The 26546-nt window shown below is 34.5% G+C and overlaps 1 protein-coding gene and 1 pseudogene across 1 annotated transcript; both read right to left on the bottom strand.

Moving 5' to 3' along the window:
* Positions 1–165: 165 nt before the first annotated feature.
* On the bottom strand, positions 166–2046 carry LOC113716130 (receptor-like protein EIX2). Its single transcript, XM_027240427.1, has one exon. The coding sequence runs from the start codon at positions 2044–2046 to the stop codon at positions 166–168; it is 1881 nt and encodes a 626-aa protein (XP_027096228.1).
* An 8869-nt stretch (positions 2047–10915) lies between these two features.
* LOC113716129 (receptor-like protein EIX2) lies at positions 10916–26252 on the bottom strand (annotated as a pseudogene).
* Between the last annotated feature and the right edge of the window lie 294 nt (positions 26253–26546).

Raw genomic sequence — 26546 nt, 5'->3', positions numbered from 1 at the left:
ATATCTTCCAAAGTTAAATGTGTTGGTTAATTCATTGCTTTTGAACTTTTTTTCTGCGCAAGATATTTTTGTCAGAGAAAGGTCTTATTTATACTTTATTATTTTACAATAAGATGAAGTTCCATGACATTACAACTATATAATTGATGATACATGTAAAATCACTCAATCAAACTTCCTTTTTAGCAATTCAATTTCTACCGATACTTTATTCAACAAGTTCTCCAGAAATCCGAAGTATGCATAGCGCCATGACTTCTTGAAACATAGGACACTGAAGAATCCCAAGAGTCCAACAGCAAAACCAGGTCCCAAACCAGCATAAAACCAACCAAAATAAGACTCCTTGCCATCCTCATGATCACCATCAGATTCTCTGGCATTTGATTTACCATCAGGGCAGCTTTTGTCTAGCGGTTCACCACAAAGCCCACTGTTTCCCATGTAAATGGTTGGGTCGTCTAATGTCTGCAGATGACGTCCGGATGGAATTCGACCGGTTAGCTTGTTGAACGACAAGTTCAGCCAGCCCAGAGAATCTAGGTTCGACAAACTTTGGGGAATTGGACCAGAAAGATCATTTTTGGATAAATCTAGAGACTCAAGTTGGTTCAAGTTCCCAATGTTTTCTGGGATTCTTCCACTTAGATGGTTTCTAGATAAATCCAAACCTTGCAATCCAACAAGAGACATTAACTCAATAGGTATTTCCCCACTTAGTTTATTTCCTGAGAGCCCCATGAATCTAACATATGCCACATTCGTCGAGGTGTAGTTCAACATTCCACCTTTGATGAAAACTGAAAGATCTTCACTATAGGTATCTAGCCAACTGACTTTAAGCAGGACATAAATGCCGACATAAATACCTGTAGAGTCCAATTCTGTCACTGTCATTGCTGTAAAGTTGTTGAAACAGCGAGGTATATGTCCAGTTAAGTTGTTGTCTTTCAAATTTAAAACCTGAAGGGATGATAATTTGCAGAGGCTCATGGAAATGTCACCATGGAAATTATTAGATTCAAGCACAAGGATCTTCAGACTAGATAGTTCATCCCCAATCCAAGATGGTATAATGCCCTCCAGTCCATTTTTTGCAACATCAAGAAACTGCAAAATTTTCAGATGTCTGAGCGAGAATGGGACCATCCCCGTAAACTTGTTTCGGTCCAAATGCAAAGACTGGAGACCATTGAGATGCCCCAATGAAATTGGAATGTGCCCACAGAGACTGTTGTTTGCTAGATTTAGCACACCCAATGTTTTAAGCTTACCAATGCATGAAGGGATCCTTCCGGAGAGCTGGTTGTTTGAAAGATCCAGGACAACAAGCATTTGTAAACTACACAAAGAATCAGGGATGCTGCCATTGAAGTGGTTATCACTAAGATCTAGTACTCGAAGAATATCCAATGTCTTGTTAATGTTGGGCTGTGGAATAATCCCTTGCAGTGAGTTATTTTGGAGATGCAATTCAGCAATATCTGTTGGTAACAATTGCAAAGGCCCCTCAAATTTGTTGGACGCCAAAGAAAATTTTCGTCTGTATTTATAACCTCTATTACCGTTGAACACAGGTGGTTTTCCTATCATGTAATTGTTGGAGAAATTCAAATGTTTTATACCATGACACACTCTCACAAACCAATCTGGGATAGTATCTGAGATGCTTGCATTTGACATGACCAAATATTCGACTGTTTTCTGAGTTTGAAGCCAGAGAGGAAATTTGGGACCTATCTTGATGGAACGCATTCTTATAACTTGAAGCTGGAATGGTGGGACCCACGAGGAACTCACATTCAGAGCAAGTAGAGGGGAGGATAAGTGTAATATTTTCAGTTGTGCCAGTTTGGCAAAGTGAATGTCACGCAGCTCCCCACTCAATGGATTGCCAGATAGATCCAAGGATTTCAACTCACTCAGCCTCCAAAGAGAGGATGGAATGGTACCATTGAACCCATTCCAACTGAGATCGAGTTCAGTGAGTTCTCGAAGTTGCCCAATCGCACTTGGGATTTTGCCTTCAAACTTGTTATATCCCATGTGCAGCACGGAAAGAGAAGTTAGGTTGCCTAGGCCGAAGGGGAGCGGGCCTTGGATTTGGTTATTACTCAAGTCCATATAGACAAGATTGCTCAAAGTGAAAAGTGGATCAAGTAGTGAAGTATTGAATTGATTGTATTTAAGATCGAGGTAGCTTAGTGAAGTCCAATGCTGCAGGTTATGATGAACTATTGGACCAAAAAAATTGTTGAAACTAAGGTCGAGATGAACGAGTGAAGTCAAATTAAACAACCAGAGCGGGATTGTGGAGTTAAAGTCATTCGTTTCGAGGTTAAGTGAGGTAAGAGATGTGAAATTAAGGTGTGCAATATGAGGAAAGGAATAAAAACGACAAAAGTCTAATGTCAATGAGGATAGGAAACGAAGTTTATTAAGTGCTTCTAACCAGTCCTGGGCCTCTCCTAAGTCCGCTCCCGAGAGGTCCAAATGTTTCAAGGAAGAAAGGCTAGTGATCCACCAGAGACTCTTTGTCGACAAATAATAACGACTTATCTCATCACTAAAACTTCCAATTTTATTACCAAGATCTAGATAGTCTAAAGCTGAGAGATTTCCTAATTGAGGAGGAATTGTCCCACTGAAACCTGCATTAGAGAAGTTCAAATATCTCAAATTTTTCAAGGATCCTATAAATGTTGGGATCCAAATTCCTGCAAAATAATTCGAACTTAAATCCAAGTAATGCAAATGCTGCAAGTTCACTAACGAAGGACTTATCTGGCCTCCCAAGCAAGTTTCAACATAGATAGAGAAATAATTTTGCGTGTCCTCGTAGCACAATCGACCAAGATCAAAAGCAGCATTATTACGCAGATCAAGTTTCACCACATGTCGAGTGTTCTTGAGGCAGCCAACTCCTTCCCACGAGCAACAATCTTCTCCAATCCAAGATGCCAAACGATTTGACTTGTCAACTAGATCTTTCTTAAACTCAAGGAGAGCTCTTCGCTCGTTCTCAAAGCAACTTACGTTTGAATGTGCTCTTGCCTGAAAACCAAGACCAATCCTGCCTGCCAAAAAAACAAACCATAACACAATGAATGGAGTGAATTTGATCATATTGTTACAAACTAACAGACTTGATCTTCAGATATGTTTTTTTTTTCGCTTTTCTTTACTAATCAATGCTTTCACACAATATTCAAGAGAAGTTTTGAGTGCGTCGAGCAAAAATCAGAAAGCCCCTACTTATAGGTCGAAAGTTGCATGACTAATTAATGTTACTCATGTATGTCACTATTAGTCGTTGTAAAACTTTTTCCACACTTCCAACGAAGTACTTTCTTCGTGTTTTTGCTTAGGCTTAAATTTGTCAAAAAAAAAAAAAAAAAAGCTGAAAGACTTTGAGTCATGTTGGTAGGGCCAGCATTGTCACGTGAACAGACTTTAGTTTGGAGAAATTTGCGGCCTAAATGAGAATTTTGTGTGAATGCATTAGTATTTCAATTAGAAGTTTCGAATTATTTGCATGTGCTCTTTAGACACTAAAAATCATTTGAATCTTAGACCTTTTCATTGTCTGGTTTTAAATGACAAAATCAAGTGGAAAAAAAATGAAGAATAAACATGATAGCTTTCTTCCAAACTATGAAAAACATACAAGATAATTACAATACTGAAAATACTCATGTTTAGGACCATAAATAAAATCTTGGCCTCAAGTTTAAATCTGGCAAATTGTCCTTCCTTTAACATGTGGGCCGTCTTAGTTTTGAAGATGGACCGTAAAAGTTCTTTCTTTGTAGGCCGCCGGTCTAAGAGTAATTTTATCTTGATCCAGATTAATTACTTGACAAGTTTAAATCTTTGGCCAATTAAAAAGCTGTATATATAAAATTATGGAATTCTAAACTCACTAATTTTTTATTAAATACAGTTTAAATAAGGTTGAATATTTGTAAATTACTTGGATGTGTACCCATATTTTTTTGATATATTATATAATAGCAATATTAAATCATTTGTTCAGAAATGTTTATGCAAAGAGAAATAGCACTAGTTTTTGTAAATGCCACTCCACAGGTTCCTTGCTCTTTGACAAAAACTATAACGATTATATGGAGTCTCATTAACAAATTGAGATATACCATTAGCATTTAGTAAAATTGAAATGCCTATGTCATCGCCATCTAAAAATCTAGGGATTTGCAATATCTAAAGAATTTGCAAATAAATACCAACACGTAATCTAGGTTCAGTTTCTATAGATATTACCGGTGCACTGCCAAAAATTTAATGAAAAAAATGTTTGCTTATTGAGAGATAAATTACAGAAACACAAATAGTATAAAAAGGAATAACTATTATATTTCTTCCATCCCAAGATGTTTGTGGATTTATTTTTAAAATTGCCTTAAAAAAATTCAAAATTAATAGCATTGGAAAGGGAGATTAAATATAACTTTGACTTTGGTAAGATGACAAATATTTTGGGATAGTCCAAAAAGGAGAGTATCATACCTTCAATGGAAGGGTTGAATATTTTTTTTTCTACTATATTTTCTTTTCCAATTTAGGTTTTCTACTATATTAATTCATTATATAGAATTCTGAGTTGTTTTACAAATTATTTGTTTTTGATTTTCTGGTCCTATAGACATTTAATAAACGATCTCTTCCTCTAATTTTTTATTACTTCAAGTACATCTTAACAATGTTCAATAAGTATCTGTTAGACAGACCTTTCAAAACAAAGTAAATTAATCATGCAGAATATTTCTTTCTTTAGTTAAGCACAAGAGTGAGAAGCTTCTTAAAGACAAAATCTTACTGAAAAGCAAATTATAAATCTGAAGATTGAGAGGAGAAACAGCATCATCCATTAGTACTTCTTTAATTGCAAAAGTTAACGGTTGCCAAGTTTTGGGGTCAGAGGATGCCATAAACCCCGATGGAATTAGCATGGGATCATAAATCTATTGATTGTAAATTATTTATTTGATATGCAATAATATCTCTAGATATGTTACTAATGTCAACATAAATATTGTCTGTTCATTTTTGTTCTTCATTTTCTACAATTGATGAGCCTAGTGTTAAATCCGCCATGAACTATTTATGGAAATGTAGAATTTAAGGCTACAATTAAAGTTTTGGAAAATGCATAAGGGCATTTTTTATTGCCCAAGGGTCAAAATGAAATATCATAAAAGTTAAGAGTATTAGCGTTCAATTCCTCCTTTTATGCTTTTTGCATAGAGTTCCTCCTTTGTTTTGATCTTCGTCGTCTCCTTTTTCTAATTTCTCTTGTTCTTTACTTCTTCCTCTTTTTATTTTTAGTTTTTATTGTTTGCTTCGTTTTTCTTTATTCACACAAAGAAAAAACATGGAAACTTCTTTTTTTTTTTTTTTCTTTCTCTTCATTTGTCATATCCTCCTTTGTGATTGTTTCCTTCTTTCAACATCTACTAAGAGATTAATTAGAATAATCATACTAATACAATTGTATATCAACTTTTATACGCGTTAGCTACGCATCAATAGTAACCATATCTTTAGGACAGCCAAAAGAGTAGCCAATATCAGCATAATTGCACCAAATTGCCATGACTTTGTTGCCATGTATACCTTTCTGGACTGTCATCTCCGAAGACTTGGGGTCTGCTTGGGATGTCTTTTGTGGAAGATGAGGAGAATAATTTTTTGTACTATAATATTGTAGTGTTGTACTCGTGAAAAAGTTGATGTGTATAAAAAAAATATTTCACATATATTATTTGATGTACTATAATATTGTAGTGTTGTACTCGTGAAAAAGTTGATGTGTATAAAAAAAATATTTCACATATATTCTGCACAACAATTAATGTAGTTATGTACTAAAAATCATAACACACAGAAAAGTTAGACAGAACCAGACAATTCCTCACTCATTGCTATCGAATTCACTCAAACTGGGCCTTATTCTCTTTGCCAGTTTTGCTGTCATTTGTTTGTTTCGATAAGATTTGTGTCCAAAAATTTTCTTGTTACGACTTTGTCGTTTTGAGTTGTCTACACTTTTTAGGTTTTAGAAACCGTAGATTTTATTCTTATTAGGGATCAACAAAGTTACATTTTGCTACTTGTCTTGATTGACTAATTGAGTTTCATAGCGGGTTGTTGGAAAGATCTAAAATACGAAGTAAATTAGATTGTTGGTAAAAGTCCAAAGGCCTATAATTTCTTCTAGCTCTAAACCATTGCTAAAATCCTATAGGGCTAGAATATAAGTAGTTAAAACTTTTGTAACACACCCTATTAGATATTAGGTTAATTAAATTTAACTCTCTTGAGGTTTCACCAAATTACCAATCAATCCTTGAGGTTAGGTCAAATTACATTCACCCCTCATAACTAATGGCATCTTTATTTTACCGCTAGATTCTGGAGAATGACAAAATAGCCCTTCACCCAAATGCGTTGACAACTAGCCAAGTTTCATTGGAAGAACCGGAGAAGAAAATGGGGAGTCAAAGGAAATAAAAAAATGTACAAAAAAAGAGAAGAATATTAATAAAGAAAAAAAAACTATATGCTTCTTCCGCAAAAATAAAGCAAAGAATAATGCCTTCCCACCTTATATCTTCGTTGTAAAAGGAAAAAGAAAGAGAAAACAAAACAAAAAAGGAAGAAATACATTACCAATGACCTTCTCAATATATTTTCTAGTTCGAATTAGTAAAATATTATCGGTTACCAATCAATCTAAAATTGCTGGAAGTACATCTCAAAATGTGTCTTAATTTTTTTTGGCTCAAAGAATATTTAACTTGCATTTTGCATAGATTGATGCTCAATCTTAATTTATGATATGATTGCATCAAATAAAGCATTGTAGTTTATCTTTAGAAACTTATCGGAGTTTTTGACCTCGAATCAATCTTTCTTCCAATAGTTTTTCCTGTTTCTTCTTCTGCTTCCTAATTTTGTCACTTTATGGCCAAACAAATACGAAAATCATCTAAGGCACTGACCAACGTAAATTACAAGTGAGCTCACTTTTGAAATTAAAGACGGAAAAAATAATTATAATTAAAATTAATAATTGAAGTTAGGGATGAATTAGATGGCATGATGAAAGATCTCTCACTTACATTAAAAAAAATAATGAAATCACACTTTTTCTTTTTTCTTGTTTTGTTGCCAAAAAAAATTATCACGTACGTCCTGGTTCATGGTTGTCACATCAATTACTGTACTAGGCACGGGAGAAAATGTGCTACACGATTGGATGTTAAACGACAGAATTTAATATTCCAAATACTCCAGGTGTGAATCCTGGAAGATAGACAATTTGGTCCGAACTCGTCGTTGGATGGTTCCTTTTAATTTCTCAAAAGAAAATTTTCATGACTCGTGAGTCAAGTCATTGCCCTATGATGTAACTGATGGTTGGTTTTTCTTTGAGTCAAGTCGTTGCCAATTTCAGGAGGTGACAACTCATAGAAGCGATAGCTACCAAGCAAGATTGGCAATTTGGTCCAAGTCCGTTGGGTGGTCCTTTTATTTTCCATCACGCAAGTGTTGAAGATTTTAAGAAGATTGGTAGATTGTGATTTATATTTCATTACATTTATACGTTTGCGATTTTTAGTTGATATTTGGCTGCATGGACACTTTCTTGCGAAGTGCGAATCAACTTAGAATAATTGATTTGTTTGAAAGGGATAGGGTTAAATGCAGAAAACCTCCACGAATTATTACACTAATTACATGTAAAATTTGTAGATGTTGTATTTAATATTACCAATTTGCTAGATATGGACTCTAGAATATATGCACAAAAAATAATTTACGTTATTGCTGCACGTCTATTATATAATATCTTGTGAGATGCTACAAATTTTTCTACATTTCTACCTACGGAAGTGCTTTCTCCGCACTGTTCCTCAGTGCTTAAATTCATTCACCAAAAAGTTGCAGGACCAGATAATACGCAAATCTTCTTTGAAGTTCATCAACTGAGGCCACCTCTGTCAATGAGATTTTTTTGCACAAGCATTATTTTTTTGATTGGAAGTTTCCAATCATTTCTACGTACTCTTGAGACAAAAAAATCATTTGAATCTTAGATGTTTTTATTATTTTGCTCTAAATCTTTTATAAAATCAAATGAAAACAAACAAACTTGGATACATGCACAGTGTGGAGAATCAAAATTACCAATACATGATAACTGTCTTCCAAAATATGGAAAAACATTCAAGATAATTGAACTAAAAGAATGCAACAATTTAGGACAATTAATGTCAACAACATTTGCTTCAAGTTTAATTCGGGAAATATTGTCCATTTTAACATTTGGGAACTCTTTGTTTTGGGGAAACAATTGTAAAGTTCTATTTTGGTTAGTTGGCAATTGTTATCATGTACATCATGCACTAATGATGCAAAAATTGGGTTGGCATGTTTTCTGTTCTAAGGCCTGTGATATCGTCAGTTTAGATGGGCCTTTTATAAGCAGCATTCTTATTTTAGGATGAGGTTTATCTGGGCTTTGTATAGAGAATTATGAGGCCCAAAAAAATATGTACCGTTTAATTGTTATTATCGACATGTAATTAAGAAAAGTGATTAAAATTCCTTTTTTTTTTCTTCCTAGCGGGAAGAGTGGAATATAAGAAATAAGGTGGGAGAAGGGGAGTAAAACTTAGGACCTCTAGTGGTCAGGTTTCAACTTTAACTACTAGATCAAGATTTCATTGGCAAAAGTAATCAAATACTTATATATTAATGCTGTCAACTGTTTGGTGATGTATCCAAATTGCAATCTTTTAGAAGGTGGAACCCAAAATAAACAATTTAGTACGAAACATTTATGCAAAAGAGAAATTTAATAATGCTACTCTACTGGTTCCTTGTTCTTCGAAATATATATATATATATATATATATATATATATATATAAAGATGATGGAGTGTCGTTAAGAAATGTTGGTACACCATTAATTATTATTAACTATAGATTTGCAATATATAAGGGATATGCAAATAAATACAAATACGTAGTCTAAATTCACATCGGCTGGTAGCAGTTTCCAGCGCAGGCTTGGCCCCTGTTGGGGTTTCTCATCCCACATCGGCTGGGGGGGGTTTGGGGTTTGGGTAGTTAAGTCTCCTGGGTCGTCGTCAAAAGTTGCCGGCTTTTGACGATTGATCGGGGGTTTAGGTTTGATTAACTCAGATACTTGAGGCTTCTCAAGTTGTTGAAAAAAAAAATAGTCTAAATTCACAATTCCTATGAAATGCTAATGCACTCTGCTTAAAAATGAACGAAATGTTTGCTTACGTAGTCCAAATCATCACTTCGCCTTTAATGGTGCATGATTGTCCAAGTATCCATCCACTTTTAAGTGATTCTGCAATTTTTGTTTTTATTTTTTTTGGATTTTTTTTTTCCGGGCAACATGTCTTCTTTGGAATTTTTTTTAATCCTAATGAAAGAATCCTAAGTGATTCTTTTTTTTTGTTTTTCCTGTTCAGGCTTTTTACTATACTAAATCTTGATATTAAATTTTTATCGTTTTAAACATAATTTCTTTCCAATTGCTCGATCCTTTTAGACATCTCGTTGACATCACAACCTCAAAATTTTCTTTAAGAACATGGCTGAAACTCAATTGACGAAAATAAAGAAGAATGGGGCTAAAGAAGAGAATAATCAAAGTCTCCTTAACAACTCTACATTCTCCACCATAACCACCGTCATCAATCCACCATCATGATTATCATATTCTTTTCTCCTCTTTTTTCACTTGCTTCAATTTTAAATTCTTTTCCCCCTTTTTTTCTCCTTGTTTGAGTTTAGTTGGATCTAAGATTGGAGTATGTTGTTGATAAGCATTGAAGTTCATTGTAGAATTTTATTGAGTTTGAATCAAGGATTGATTCCTCCACTGGGTAGCCTATTTTTGAACCCCATTTGTTCACATTGAAAAGCCATGTGTTTTATGTGGCACCGAATTGTGATTTTATCTTGTAATGTTTCAGTAGCTTGTGCTGATTTCTTGCTACGTCTAATCTTCTTCTCATCCTGAGGATCAAATTCAGTATAAATTTCATAAGATTGGTTGCTATTTGAGTGATATGAGAAGGAGCAACCACTGTTTTCATTTTATAGCACCGTTCTCCAATAGTTTCTAGTTGCATCTGATGCCTACTCAACAATAGTACCATAGCATTAGGACATGCCAATTTGTTTTGGTGCTGGAAGAACTTTTGCAAGGAAGATGGTTTCAGTGGTCAAACTGCTACAGTAAGTACTTAATAGTAGTTTAAGTAGTTATTATAGACTTGTAGCTTAAAATTTAATTGCCCAGTTATCCTGATTCTTAGAACAAAATATGAATTTAGCAATTCAAACCAATCATCAGCCAAAAGGGTCAGCGTTCCATTTTAACTGGTCGTTCGTTTTTTATGCCATTCTAGAGGTAGAAGAGTAATATTTGAGGGGAAAAAATTGCTAAAATATGCTTTTAATATTTTGAATTTACTTTAATCTCAAATGACTAAATTGTTGTTGAACAATATAATATTGTAACGTGTAAAACGCATCCTTCTTTCTTGAGAAAGGGAAAAAAAGGGCGTGGGCTAACTTCGATTAGATGATAATTCATACATCTTCTCTTCAAAAAAATGAGGCATTTTGCATCTCCATTGTGTTTGAATGTCTTACTGCTCTAATTAGACCGCATATTTTTAGTTGTACCAGTCCCTTGTTGACCTTCGATTATTTTAATAGATTGATGAGTTAATTAGTATATTATTTCTAGTTAAAAACTACATTTGTATTATAAGGAGAAATATCTTCCAAAGTTAAATGTGTTGGTTAATTCATTGCTTTTGAACTTTTTTTCTGCGCAAGAAATTTGTCAGAGAAATGTCTTATTTATACTTTATTATTTTACAATAAGATGAAGTACCATGACATTACAACTATATAATTTGATGATACATGTAAAATCACTCAATTAAACTTCCTTTTTAGCAATGCAATTTCTACCCATACTTTATTGAACAAGCTCTCCAGAAATCCGAAGTATGCATAGCGCCATGACTTTTTGAAACATAGGACACTGAGGAATCCCACGAGTCCAACAGCAAAACCAGGTCCCAAACCAGCATAAAACCAATCAAAATAAGACTCCTTGCCATCCTCATGATCACCATCAGATTCTCCGGCATTTGATTTACCATCAGGGCAGCTTTTGTCTATCGGTTCACCACAAAGTCCACTGTTTCCCATGTAAATGGTTGGGTCCTGGTCGTATAATGTCTGCAGCTGACGTCCGGATGGGATTGGACCCGTTAGCTCGTTGAACGACAACTTCAGCCAGGCCAGAGAATCTAGGTTCGACAAACTTTGGGGAATTGGACCAGAAAGATCATTTTTGGATAAATCCAGAGACTCAAGTTGGCTCAAGTTCCCAATGTTTTCTGGGATTCTTCCACTTAGATGGTTTCTAGATAAATCCAAATCCCGCAATCCAACTAGAGACATTAACTCGACAGGTATTTCCCCACTTAGTTTGTTTCCTGAGAGCCCCATGAATCTAACATATGCAACATTGCTTGAGGTGTAGTTCAACATTCCTCCTTTGATGAAAACTGAAAGTTCTTCACTATCATCATCTACAACATAGTTCAGGACAGCAAGCGGGACATAAATACGTGTAGAGTCCAATTCTGTCGATGTCATTGCTGTAAAGTTGTTGAAACAGCGAGGTATATGTCCAGTTAAGTTATTGTCTTCCAATTTTAAAACCTGAAGGGATGATAATTTGCAGAGACTCGTGGAAATGTCACCATGGAAATTATTAGATTCAAGCACAAGGATCTTCAGACGAGATAGTTCATCCCCAATCCAAGATGGTATAATGCCTTCCAGTCCATTATTTCCAAGATCCAGATACTGCAATTTTTTCAGATATCTGAGAGAGGATGGGAGCATCCCTGTAAAATTGTTTCGGTTCAAGTGTAAGGACTGGAGATAATTGAGATGTGCCAGTGAAATTGGAATGTGCCCGTAGAGACTGTTGTTTGCTAGATTTAGCACACCCAACGTTTTAAGCTTACCGATGCATGAAGGGATCCTTCCAGAGAGCCGGTTGTTAGAAAGATCCAGGATAACAAGCATTTGTAAGCTGCACAAAGAATCAGGGATGCTGCCGATGAAGTGGTTATCACTGAGATCTAGTATTCGAAGAATATCCAATGTCATGTTATTTTTAATGTCGGGCTGTGGAATAATCCCTTGCAGTGAGTTTTTTTGAAGATGCAATAGACCAATGTCTGTTGGTAACAATTGCAAAGGCCCCTCGAATTTGTTGGCCTCCAAATAAAACATTTTGCGAAATTCATAACCACTGTTGCCTTTGCACACGGGTGGTTTCCCTGTGATGTAATTGTTGGAGAAATCCAAAGATTTTATACCATGACACACACTCTCAAACCAATCTGGGATAGTATCTGAGATGCTTGCATTTGACATGTCCAGACTTTCGACTCTTTTCTGAGTTTGAAGCCAGAGAGGAAATTTGGGCCCTATCTTCATGGAACTCATTTCTATAAATTGAAGCTGGAATGGTGGGACCCACGAGGAACTCACGTTCAGAGCAAGTAGAGGGGAGGATAATCCCAGATGGATTGTCAGATAGATCCAAGAATTTCAACTCACTCAGCCTCCAAAGAGAGGATGGAATGGTACCATTGAACCCATTCCAACTGAGATCGAGTTCGGTGAGTTCTCGAAGTTGCCCAATCGCACTTGGGATTTTGCCTTCAAACTTGTTACCTCCCATGTGCAGTACGGAAAGAGAAGTCAAGTTGCCTATGCCGAAGGGGAGTGGGCCTTGGATTTGGTTATGATACAAGTCCAGATGGACAAGATTGTTCAAAGTGAAAAGTGGATCGGGCAGTGAAGTATTGAATTGATTGATGCTGAGATCGAGGTAGCTTAGTGAAGTCCAGTGTTGAAGGCTGTTAGGAACTATTGGACCAAAAAAACTATTGAAACTGAGGTCGAGATGAACCAGCGAAGTCAAATTAAACAACCAGAGAGGGATTGTGGAGTTAAAGCTATTGGCACTGAGGTCAAGTGAAGTAAGAGATGTGAAATTAAGGTGTGCAATATGAGGAAAGGGATAAATTCTACAAACTCGTAATGTTAACAAGGATAAGAAACGAAGCTTGTTAAGTGCTTGTAACCAGTCTCGAGCCTCTCCTAGGTCCACGCTAGTGAGGTCCAAATGTTTCAAGGAAGAAAGACTAGTGGCCCACCAGAGACTCTTTGTCGACAAAGAATGAAGACTTATGGAAGCACTAAACCTTTCGAATTTTTCACCAAGATCCAGATATTCCAAGGCTGAGAGATTTCCTAATTGAGGAGGAATTGTCCCATTGAAACCTGCAGTAGAAAGGTTGAGATATCTCAAATATTTCAAGGATCCTATAAATGCTGGGATCCGAGTTCCTGCAAAATAATTCGAGCTTAAATCCAAGTAATGCAAATGCTGCAAATTCACTAACGAAGGACTTATCTGGCCTCCTAAACAAGTTTCACCATAGATAGAGGCATAATTGTGCGTGTCCCCATACACCAATCGATCATCATCAAAAATAGCGTTATTACGCAGATCAAGTTTCACCACATGTCCAGTGTTCCTGTCGCAACCAACTCCTTCCCATGAACAACAATCTTCTCCGGTCTAGGATGCCAAACGATTTGATTTATCAATCAGACTTTTCTTAAATTCGAGGAGAGCTTTCCACTCACTCTCAAGGCAGCTTACACTTGAATGTGCTCTTGCATGGAGACCAAGATCAATCTTACCTGCTAAGAAAACAAACCATAACATAATGAATGGAGTGAATTTGATCATATTGTTACCAGCCAACGGACTCGATTGTCAGAGATGAGATTTTTTTGGGGGTTTCTTTACTAATTAATTCTTTTACACAAGATTCATGAGAAATTTTGAGTGCGTTGAGCAAAAATCACAATGCCTCTACTTATAGGTCCAATATTGCGTGAGAAACGCGGCCCAAAAGTTGCATGATTGCTTCCGGGAAATTGCTCTCTCTCTCTTCTTGTTCTGTGCTGAAATTCCTCCAATTGCATGAAAATAAAGTATCTTTAAAACAGGAAAATCTTGCATAAGATTTTACTGTAAAAATGATAACATAGTGCCTAAACTTTTTTTTTTTTTCTAACCAAGTGATAAAAACCTTAAGGTCATAGTTCCATTCAGTTAATATCCAAACTCCATTTTTTGATTTAATTAGACAACAAGGGAACAATCAGTTGAGAGTTAATTGTTGAAAAGGTTGTAATTAGTTACCAATGATCTCTCACTTACATTAAAAAAATAGTTAAGGATGGAAAAAATAATTATAATTGAAATTAATAATTGAAGTTAGGGATGGATTGAATGATATAAAGGGAACAAATGTAAATGAAATATTTCGATTTCGAAACCTCTCACTCATATTAAAAAAATAATGGAATCACGCTCTTTCTTTTTTCTTTTTTTGTTGGAAAAAAAAATTCGCAAGCGTGTACGTCCTGGTGCATAGTTGTCTCCTCAATTATTGTACTCGACATGGGAGAAAATGTGCTACACGATTGGCTGTTAAACGCAAGAATTTAATATTCCAAATTCACTGGGTGTGAATCCCGGAAGATAGACTAAAATTACTTTTGACTAATTATGCTACAACTTTTTCCACGCTTCCAACGAGGTACTTTCTCTGTGTTTTTCCTTAGGCTTAAATCTGTCAAAAAGTGGTATGGCCAGAGGCAAAAACTGAAAGACCTTTGAGTCTTTTTAGTAAGGCCAGCATTCTCATGTCATATATGTTTGGATTGAGCATTATTTTTTTAATTTTATTTATTTATATTATCATTATAATTTTCAATACATCTTTTTATCTTTTCAATTATCTTTTATCTCAAAAAGTATTACAGTAAAAATATCCCAAATAACTTACAATCCAAACATTAGTTTGGAGAGATTTGCAGCCTAAATGAGAATTTTGTGTGAATGCATTAGTATTTCAATTAGAAGTTTCGAATTATTTCCGTGTGCTCTTTAGACACTAAAAATCATTTGAATCTTAGACCTTTTCATTCTCTGGTTTTACATGGCAAAATCAAGTGGACAAAAAAATAATGAATAGATATCTTATTAATATATACATGATAACTTTCTTCCAAACTATGAAAAACATACGAGATAATTACAATACTGAAAAATACTCATGTTTAGGATGATAAATAAAATTAAAAACAAATTGGCTTCAAGTTTGAATCTGGAGATGAACTGTAAAAGGTCTTTCTTTGGTTAATTTTTGGTAGGAGAATCATATGTCATGCGCTGATTATACACATAATTGAAGATTGGAGTTTCTCGTTTTGTGCCCACAGGCCGCCAGTCTAAGAGTTATTTTATCTTGATCCAGATTAATTACTTGGCCAATTAAAAAGCTCTATAAATAAAACTACGGAGTTCTAAACTCACTAATTTTATATTAAATACAATTTATTTAAGGTTGAGTATTTGTAAATTACTTGGATGTTTACCCATATTTTTTTTATATATTATATGATAGTAATATTAAATCATTTGTTCAGAAATGTTTATGCAAAGAGAAATTGCACTAGATTTTGTAAATGCCACTCCACAGGTTCCTTGTTCTTTGACAAAAACCATAACGATTATATGGAGTCTCATTAACAAATTCAGATATACCATTAGCACTTAATAAAATTGAAATGCCTATGTCATCGGCTTCTGAAAATCTAGGGATTTGGAATATATAAAGAATTTGCAAATAAATACCAACACATAATCAGTTTCTATAAATATTAACGGTGCACTGTAAAAAATTTAATGAACAAAATGTTTGCTTATTGAGAGACAAATTAGAAAAACACAAATAGTATAAAAAAGGAATTAACTATCATATCCTTTAGTCCCAAATTTTTTGTTATATTTTTCCAACTTTTTAATAATAGTGGCTTGACGGTGATGTTTATGGATTTGTTTTCAAAATTGCTCTAAAAAATTCAAATTTGATAGCATTGGAAAAAGAGATAAAAAAAATTGACTTTAGTAAGATAACAAATATTTTAAGACATCGTAAAATAAAAAGCATAACACCTTCAGTGGATGGAGGGTTGAATATGACTAGTCTAAGTTATCACTTTGCTTTATTTCTTATATGTTAATTGCCCAGGTATCCATCAATTCTTTAGTGGTTGAGCTTTTTTTTTTTTTTTTGGATGTTTTGTCTTTATATTTTATTCACACAAAGGAAAAACATGGAATTTTCTTATTTTTGTTCTTCTGTCTCATCGCTTGTCATATCCTCCTTTGTGATTGTTTCCTTCTTTCTTTCAATTTGATTTTAGATCTTAAGATAATCTTTTCTTTTTCCTTTTCTTTTTCTTTTTTTTGACATCCACTAGGAGATTAATTAAAATAGTCATAGTAATACAATTGTACAGAGCTCAATGGTAACCATAGCTTTAGGACGGTCAAAAAGCAGCCAATATCAGCATAATTGCACCAAGTTGCCTTTACTTTGTTGCCATATATACCTATCTCGGAAGACTTGGAGTCCACATGGGACGTCGTTTGTGGAGAATAAAGTTCATCAGAACGGCAATTTCATGATTCTTGAGTCAAGTCCAAGTCGTCGTAGCCCTATGATGTTCGTTATTCATTGAGATCCAGCCAGGTTTCATGAAGTAACAAGTTCTAACAACCGACAAAAGCGACAGCAAGATTGACAATTTGGTCCAAATTCGTTGTTGGATGGTTCCTTCTAATTTCTCAAAAGAAAAATTTCATGGCTCGCGAGTCAAGTCGTTGCCCAGTGATGTAACTGGTGGTTGGTTTTTCTTTGAGATTGAGTGAATTTCATGAAGTGACAACTCATAGAAGCGAGAGCTATCAAGCAAGATTGGCAATTTCCTTACATTTTCCATTAGTTAAGTGTTGAAAATTCCGAGAAGGTTGGTGGGTGGTAATTTTTTATTACGTTTATATGTTGCGATTTCTAGTTGATATTGGACGGCATTGAAACTTTCTTGTAAAATATGAATTGACTTAGAATAATTGATTTGCTTGAAAATAATATGGTTAAATGTAGAAAATTTCCATGAACTATTAAGCTAGTTACACTTTATAGTATTTTAATAAGCATTTACACCCTTGGTGAATTTAAAAATAACTTGAAAATTAATTTCATTCGAGTAATTGATGAAATGACGAATTTATCTGTCATTAAAAATTTAAGTGGCAAAAATACATTTTGGTGGCGGAGACTGCTACTTTAAATAGAGTAATTTTCACTTTATAACAAAAAGTCTAAGTGTTAACACATAAAAAAAAGATATTGCTTCACTTTGAATGAGAATTAAAACCATTGAGATCCAAATGGGGGCAAAATATGAAAATTGGACGACTACTGTTGCAATTTTTAAAATCTCATAATTTTATTCAACGCAGCATAATGCCATAATTTCATATAATCAGCAAAATTTCACTTGAAATCTTCACAAGAATAAAATTGGATAGAATCCTAAAATTTTCATATGAATTTAGCACAATAATTGCAGCAAAGATTCAATAACTAACCAAAATTAAAACCCACATATTAGTAAACAAAATATTGGACTTAAAAGTTTCAACAAAAACACCTATATTATTTACTTTTCCTTGATGAGAATCTTTTCTTACCTAGGCTAACTTGAAATATGTGGTAAAATAGAGTTGCTGTGATTCTCGAATTGAATATATTCCCTTTCTTCTTCTTCTTCTTTTTTTCCCTACTTCTTTTGTTTTAATTGTCATTCAAAGTGATCATATGTTTTATTGTTATATGTTTTCAATTAGACTTTTATTATGAACTAAAAATTAATCCATTTAAAGTGACAATTTTTTCTATCAATAAGGTATTTTTGTCACTTATGACCTTGTAATGGAGGATAAATTAGTCATTTGATCAATTAGTTGGATGGAGTTAATTTTCTTATTATTTTCTAGTTAACTAAGGGTGTAAAATGCCTATCAAAATAATTTAGGGTGTAAAGTGTAACTAGTGTAATAGTTCATGGGAGTTTTCTCATTTAACCCTTTAATTAATTCGTCAAAGACTCAAAAGACAAACCAATTATCACAATGTTTGAAATGCTAAATAAGAAGACAGGTAATGCAAGTTTTTAGGTTGTCAAGCAAACAACCAAGTCACTGCATTGGTTTATTTCAAATTTTGCTAGTATACCTTTTTACTAGACACTCTTTTAAGAATTATTTGAAGTTGATTTCTACTCACTTTGCTGCCATATGGTAAAAGCACTCTTCCTATTTTACAACCACAGCCCTACTAACAATTAATGAATTTGGTGCCTCAATTCAAGACATCATCTCCACCATTAGCCCTTGTATCAAAGGTGTTTGGCTGTTAACTGAAGGGCAGGCATGGGGTCTTCCCCCGGGGCAAAAAATTAGGATTTATTTGCTGCACGTTAGATGTAAAGTTTGTAGATATTGGATTAAAACTAGTTGACTGATTAAGAAGTTCCACTACTATTAGTGTCTATTATATACACACAAATATAATTTACGTTATTGCTGTACATCTATTATATATATTATACCTTGTGAGATGCTACAAAATTTTCACATTTCTACGGAAGTGGTTTCCCTGTGTTGCTCCACTGTGCTTAAATTCATTCATCAAAAAAGTTGCAAGACCGGATAATACGCAAGTCTTCTTTGAAGTATATCAACTGAGGCCACCTTTGTCACCTGAAGAGATTTGCACCCTAACGAGATTTTTCTGCAAATGCATTATTTTTTCGATTAGAAGTTTGCTATCATTTCCACGTACTCTTGAGACAGAAAAAAAAAATCATTTGAATCTTAGACGTTTTTATTATTTTGCCCTCAATCTTTCATAAAATCAAATGAAAACAAATAAACTTGGATACACGCACGGTGTGGAGAATCAAAATTACCAATACCTAATAACTGTCTTCCAAAATATGGAAAACATTCAAGATAATTGAACTAAAAGAATGCAACAATTTCGGACGATTAATGACAACAACATTTGCTTAAAGTTTAATTCTGGAAATATTGTCCTTTTTAACATTTGGGAACTTGGGGAAACAACTGTAAAGTTCTATTTTGGTAAGTTTCTTGTTATCATGTACGTCATACACTAATGATACAAAAATTGGGTTGGCATGTTTTCTTTTCTAAGGCCTGTGATATCGTCAGTTTAGACGAGCCTATTATGAGCAACATTCTGAATTTAAAATCTACGTTATCCAAATTTAAAATACGAGCCTACGAGGCTTTGTATAGTACAGTTATGAGGCCCAAAAAATGTATTGTTTAACTGTTATTGTTGACGTGCATTGAGAAAAGTGATTAAAATTCTTTTTTTTTATTCTAATATAAAAAGAGTAGAATTTAAGAAGTGGAGCGGTAAGAGAGGGATTAAAACTTAAGACTTCTAGTCTTCAGATTTTAACTTTAGCTACTGGATCAAGATCTCATTGGCAAAAGTAATCAAATACTTATATATATTAACATTGTCAACTATTTGGTGGTGTATCCAAATTGTTATCTTTTATATGATGGAACTTAAAATAAACAATTTAATACGAAACATTTATGCAAAAGAGAAATTTAATAATGCTACTCCACTGGTTCCTTGTTCTTTGAAAGAACACACACACATATATAGATGATGGAGTGTCGTATCATGGAAACTATAGATTTGGGATATATAAAGATTTTGCAAATAAATACAAATACGTAGTCTAAATTCACAGTTCCTATGAAATGCCAATGCGCACTGCCTAAAAATGAACGAATTGTTTGCTTACTAAGGGACGAAGTAGGAAAAACACAAATAAAAGGGGAACCAAAAGGATTAACTATTACTTGATATTTGATATTTGAAAAAGCACGAATCATCTCTTCGCCTTTAATGGTGATTGCCTTTATGTTTTTGCCAGGCAACACGTCTTCTTTGGACAAAAAATTTTTTTTTTTGTATCCTAATGTTAGGCCTGCTGTTTTTTTTTTTTTTTTTTTTCCCTGTTCAGGTTTTTTACTATACTAAATCTTGATATTAAATATTTATTATTTTAAACATTATTTCTTTCCAATTGTTTGGTCCCGTTAGACATTTCATTGACATCACAACCTCAAAATTTTAACTTAGAACATGGCTGAATATTCCTTATCTAACTAGCCTCAGGACCCCCACATGCCATTGAAGTTTGAAGAAATAGCATACTCATTAGAAAATTCAGAGAGCAGGGGAAAAAAAAAGTATCCGTCCTGAATGCGATTGTGAAAAGTAACCGGTGTCGAGTTTATGCAATAATAAAAACCTACTCAACAAAAATATAAATGAATACAATGGCAAGTAAGGTCGTTTTCAAAGGAATTAGGGAGGAAATTTGTTTCCTTTCAAGTAAGAACTAAAAGGGGGTTGTGGATGATTAAAATTAAAATAAATACTCAACGGAAATAATTAACGGAAATAAAAATAATTAAATAGAAGAAAATTAAATTTAAGTCAATAGTAAACAAGCTCTAGCCAAGGATATAACTTCAAAAGTGATTCATACAACTGCCCATTGATACAAAAATTATTTCATCTATTCCTTAATAATTAGGTTATAGTTGTCAAACATGCTATGACAACTAATTCTTCCTTACTATTTCGATAGTTAAGGTACACCCATTAATTACTTCCCTAACCAAGAAATAACTCTAGATACGCTCATAAAATTTAATTTCTTGATTGCACTAAGAATTAGAAAAACCCTGTTCTAATCAACAAATACACAACCAAGGTTTATGGAATGCATTTCTATATCTTGAAGCTGGAATGGTGGGACCCATAAGGAACTCACATTCAGAGCAAGTAGAGGGAACGATAATCCTAACACTTTCAGTTGTGTGAGTTTGGCAATGTGAATGTCACCCAGCTCTCCGCTCAATGGACTGCCAGATAGATCCAAGGATTTCAACTCACTCAACCAAATGGTACCATTGAACCCATTCCCACCAAGATCGAGTTCGGTGAGTTCTCGAAGTTGCCCAATCACACTTGGGATTTTGCCTTCAAAGCTATTGTTTACCATGTGCAGTACAGAAAGACAAGTTAGATTGCCTAGGCGAAAGGGGAGTGGGCCTTGGATTGGGTTAAAACTGATGTCCACATAGACAAGACTGTTCAAAGTAAAAACTGGATCGGGTAGTGAAGTATTGAATTGATCGTTGCCAAGATCGAGGTGACTTGGTGAAGTCCAATGCTGAAGGCTATTAGGAACTATTGGACCAAAAAAACTATTGTAATTGAGGTCGAGATGAACGAGTGAAATCAAATTAAACAATCATAGAGGAATTGCAGAGTTAAAGTCATTGCTTTGGAGGTCAAGTGAGGTAAGAAATGTGAAATTAAGGTGTGCAATATGAGGAAAGGAATAAATACCACAATTTCATAATGTTTATGAGGATAAAAAACGAAGTTTGTTAGGTGCTTGTAATCAATCAGGAGAGGTCCAAATGTTTGAAGGAAGAAAGGCTAGTGGCCTACCAGAGACTTTTTTTTATCGACAACTGATAACCACTTATCTCATAACTAAAACCTTTGGATTTTTCACCAAGATCGAGATAGCCTAAGGCTGAGAGATTTCCTAATTGGGGAGGAATTGTCCCATCAAAACCTGCACAAGAAAGGTTGAGATATCTCAAAATTTTCAAGGATCCTATAAATGCCGGCATCTGAATTCCTGCAAAATAATTCCAGCTTAAATCCAAATAATTCAAATGCTGCAGATTCACTAACGAAGAACTTATTTGGCCTCCCAAGCACGTTTCACCGTAAATAGAGGCATAATTTTGCGTGTCCTTGTTATGGCCAGTATCAATTCAAGCTTCATGCACAAGCTACCAAGATGAGTCAGCAAGGGAATGAGCAACGGAAATGTGATCACATGGGAAGGATCATGTGGCTGAGCATTGTTACAACAGAATTGGGAAGTTAGTTATTTGGCGGGAAAGTTAGTTAGTCATTTGCAGATTGTTTCTTGAGCTGAGGGCTATGAACTGTATAAATAATACGTCTGTCTACTTGGGGAGCTAGCTTTGATTGTAATTCAGATTTTCTCTCTCAATAATATCTCAGTCTTTCCCTTCCTTTCTACCCTCTCTACTCTCTCCCTTTTGATCATCTCTCTCTCTTCTCCTTCTACCTCTTACCTCTAATTCCTATCACTCAATTCAGTAAGATCCATTACAGTCCTCATACCAAAATCGATCAGAATAAAAAACAGCGTTATTACCATTAGGATGGAATTAGACTGACACGTCATAAAATTATTGCAAGTCTGTCCTTGGTCAGCAGTTTGTGTTGTACTGCCAACCACGACATTGTCATATGACTAACCAGTGAGCACTATTCAAAATATAAAATTTTTTATTTATAGGTACTCATTGGCAGATCGATCTTAATAGCATCATTTAGTCGCCAAAATAACCTCTTATTCTTTCCATTTGTGGTTTGTTGAATTCGTCAAGCTTGTCGAATTGGAAATTCATCTCGGGAGGACCATATAGCCAGTCAAAACTTTTTTTTTTAAATTTTTTAATCATTTCAGCCAAAAGAAAGAAGCCAGATTCACAAAGAAACTCGATTTCTTTTCTTTATCTGCTTCCATCAAATTAAACCAGCTTTTTTCAAATTGATGCAGTATGTCAATGTCCATATGCTATGAAACACTCTAGTAAGTTAATACCGATACAGACGAAATTTGAATTGATTTAGGATATAGTACATCCTGTTGGATATTATGCACTTTGGTTCCTTTGCCTAATTGGAAATTACCTGGCTGATTTTTTTTTTTTCGTCTGCAATGGTAGCTATCTAACCTATTCCCACTCCTATTTTATGGAAAGTGTTTAAATAAGTTTGTATATGAGTTTGGGGTGAACCATTAAACCTTTGTCCAATATCTGGAAATAGCCCTTTTTAAGTTTTCTGTTGCATTAGGTTGGGAGTTCAAATCCCGTCTAATGCATTACACAAAAAACATGGTGCTTCTTGTTTTTGAAAAGTTTAAAAAATTCAGAGAGTGCATAGTAGCGTGGCCAATTAGAAATATCTTAATGTCCAATAAGAGTGCTAGAAATATCCGTAGTCTCGTCTCATTAATGTCCAATGTCCAATTAGAAATATCCGTAGTCTCATTAATGGCCTTTGCCCTTTATTTGTTTATTTATTTTTCATTTAATATGTCGTAGCCTCATAAATGTACTTTCTCTTGAGTAGGCCAAGAAACAGCACCTGCATAACTACATTTTGAAATACGGGGAGCTGGCTGTTTTTGGCATATAGGTCCATTCAAATTATGGAGTCATGATTTGACCCAAGTAGATTTGTTGTGGTTAACAAAAAAAAAAAAAAAAAAAAGGGGATTCGTGGTGGTAGTAAATTTCACCTGAACTAGTACTTGTATTTTTTTTTTTTTTTGGTAAAATAACGTTCTAAATGGAGAAATAATCCACGTACTTGGAGGCTTTGAGCGTTTGAGCTATGAAATCCATTTGGGCACCATCTCAGTTCATCTTTTTATTCACCCTATTCAATTCTTTTTTTTTTTGGGAGAAACAATCTTGATTGATCAATTGGGCATTTACCTATTTTGAGTCAATCGTGTTCAGAAGGTGCTCTCATGCAACCTAAATAAAAAAAGAAAAAAAATGATTTTTTTTTTTTTTTTTTTTGCATCTTGAGATAAAGAGAAAGAAATGCTACTGCAATAGTGTTGGTACCACTGATGAAATCCTCCATCAGTACATATACTTATAGGTGATAGTCAATTACTTTTTTATGGGAGTTCCGAATGTGCTGTGATCACAACTTTATTTGCTAATAAAAAGGCAATAACCTTTTGGACCCAAATTTTTGTACAAATTTTGTTGTCTAAACTACAAATTCAAGTTTTACATCAAATTTATGCTAATTTACATCGGATGTGAGAATTTCACAATCAGTTTGAATTGGATAAAACTCAACTTGTGAGCTTTTGAATCCTTGAATATATACTTCCCTTTTGTGGTGCTCATCAACTAATTTGTTGATTTTCTGAAAAGCCAAGCAGTGAGGACACACGTCACGATCATGCCGGCCAAATTTTGTAGCACCGCGTACAAGCCACTGAGAAATGCTATCATCAAGCACGTCACAGCCAGAGAAATTCGGTTCCTAATTGTCCTATACCCAGGGGTTGGGTATATAAGCTCCTGGGTAGTCGTCAAAAGTTGCCGGCTTTTGACGATTGATCCAGGGCTCCGTTTATTTACGCTTCTCTCTTGGTTTCTCCAAGAAGTTGAAAGAAAAAAATTGTCCGGACAGCAGCCAACTTAAACCTGTACTTTTCTGACCGCACGAGCTTGAGATGTTCAAGCACTGCATCTATGGAGGCCATCATTGCCAAGGAATCTGAAACAACAAATATAATAAAAGCAGCTTTCTTGCCTAGAACTGCCATGCCTTTGTGCGGACCGTCACTGTTGTATCCACCTGGAATTGTAAAACCAGCCGCAAAAGTGACTGTTGCGATCAGTGTAGCCACAATCGAATAATTCGCAGCTAGTTTTTCCACTTTTTTTACTTCATCAGGATTAGATACTCGTAAGTTCTTCTTTACGGTAGCACCATTTCGATACTCTCGAGTGCCACCTGCTTGCTCCAACTCATCCTTGATAAAAATCTGTCAAAAACAAAATTGTAACAACGAGGTCGCTGATTGCAATGGACCGCTAAAATATGAAGCGAGTCTTGGTGTACTCTTCCAACTCTACTTGCACATGTGATAGATAAGGATCTTAGATAATATGCTGAACTATTATTGATCCTTCCAATGAGAGGTGTCATGTTTTTCTTTAGAAAGAAAAAAAAACAGTTCAGGATGAAAACGGGAAACATGAGTTTAAGAAAAAAATATAAAACGAAAACAGGACCATCTTTTTCTTCTTCTTCTTTTTGCGTTTTTCATACATCACACCGTGTTCTTCTTGATTTATAAAGAGCCGCGTGGCAATTGTGTTTACACTTTGGTGAGGTTGTGTTTGGTTATTGTATTTCTTACAATTTTTTTTTTTTACACTTACATAAAATAGTGTACTTCTTTAAATATCTAGTGTATTTAGGAACAAAAATAACACTATTTAAAAGTAAACTAAAACTAAGACTTGCAATAGTACGATTAAGTCTACACCAAAAAATACGACAAGCACAACAATTGTACAACATTGCAACAAACACAATATTTTCTACATAAACGTAAGGAATTGTAGTAGCATCACGGACACGATGGCCTGAAATTTTAAATACCATGAGCGTCTTAAAAAAGAGGGGTGAAGATACGTAAAAGTTAAGGATACGCAAATATAGTAACGATAGACTTGGGAGGATTAGTAGTTAAGAATATTCTATAACTTACAATCTAACTTTCCTATTTTCTAAAAATAAAATTTTATAATAGTTTAAAATTTTCAAGTTCGTATAAGAAATTTTGAAAAAACTTTTAATAATGACTATGATCCCGCAAAGCGGAGGAGGGGAAAAAACACATCTTATACCTTTCTGTCTGAAGGTTGATCATCCCGTACTATCCTGTCTAGAGGCATGGAGTTGGAATTGTCAAAAGAATTGACATCCACGAAAGGATGATTCACAAGGCAATTCCCATCTAAGTTTTCGGTAGCAACATACAGGTGGAGAGGGGTGTTTCCTTCATTATCCTTTTCGTTAATGAGCTCAGAAGCCCAGGAACTTTGCAAAACAAACTCCAAGACTTCTCTTTTTTCATGCTTTACAGCTAGATGAAGGATATTCAGACTTTTACCCGTAATCTGAACCCAACAATCTGGGCAATGGGATAAAATCTCTTGCACCAAAACTACATGTCCATGAATTACCGCAATATGTAGAGCAGTCTTGGAGTCATCATTCTTGGCAGCAACATAGGCAGTAGACCTATCAGCAGACAGTAATAGTCTTGCAATATCCTGATGATTCAATTTGGCAGCATAATGAAGTGCAGTCCACCCAAATTTATCGACATTCTTTATAAGATTAGGCAGCTTTTCCAAAATCAGCTTCATGGATTCTGTAAGTAGCTAATATTTTAGCACAACACATGAAGATATTGTTATTCACTGGACCATTAAGATCAATTACACTACAGCAACTTACATATACTGTGTAAATTAAACAAGAGTTATGGTTAATGGATAAATATGTACAAACAATACAGAATACATTATTGAAGGGCAAATTATATATAACCTCCCTGTGATTTCATCTATTGCCAGATAACCCCCTAATATTTCAAAATGTCCACTTCACCCCTATAGTTTTATGTAAAGTGAAAACTTGATGGAAAATAGCTTACATAA

Source organism: Coffea arabica, chromosome 11c (genome assembly GCF_036785885.1).
Source record: "Coffea arabica cultivar ET-39 chromosome 11c, Coffea Arabica ET-39 HiFi, whole genome shotgun sequence".
In the NCBI taxonomy this organism is placed as follows: domain Eukaryota; kingdom Viridiplantae; phylum Streptophyta; class Magnoliopsida; order Gentianales; family Rubiaceae; genus Coffea; species Coffea arabica.
Note: the sequence above shows the minus strand (reverse complement) of the source record. Positions and strands in the feature narration are given on the sequence as shown.

What these genes read in the sequence shown, in the direction of transcription:
- LOC113716130 (XM_027240427.1), bottom strand. Translation starts at nt 2,046, where the DNA reads ATGGGATATAACAAGTTTGAAGGCAAAATCCCAAGTGCGATTGGGCAA.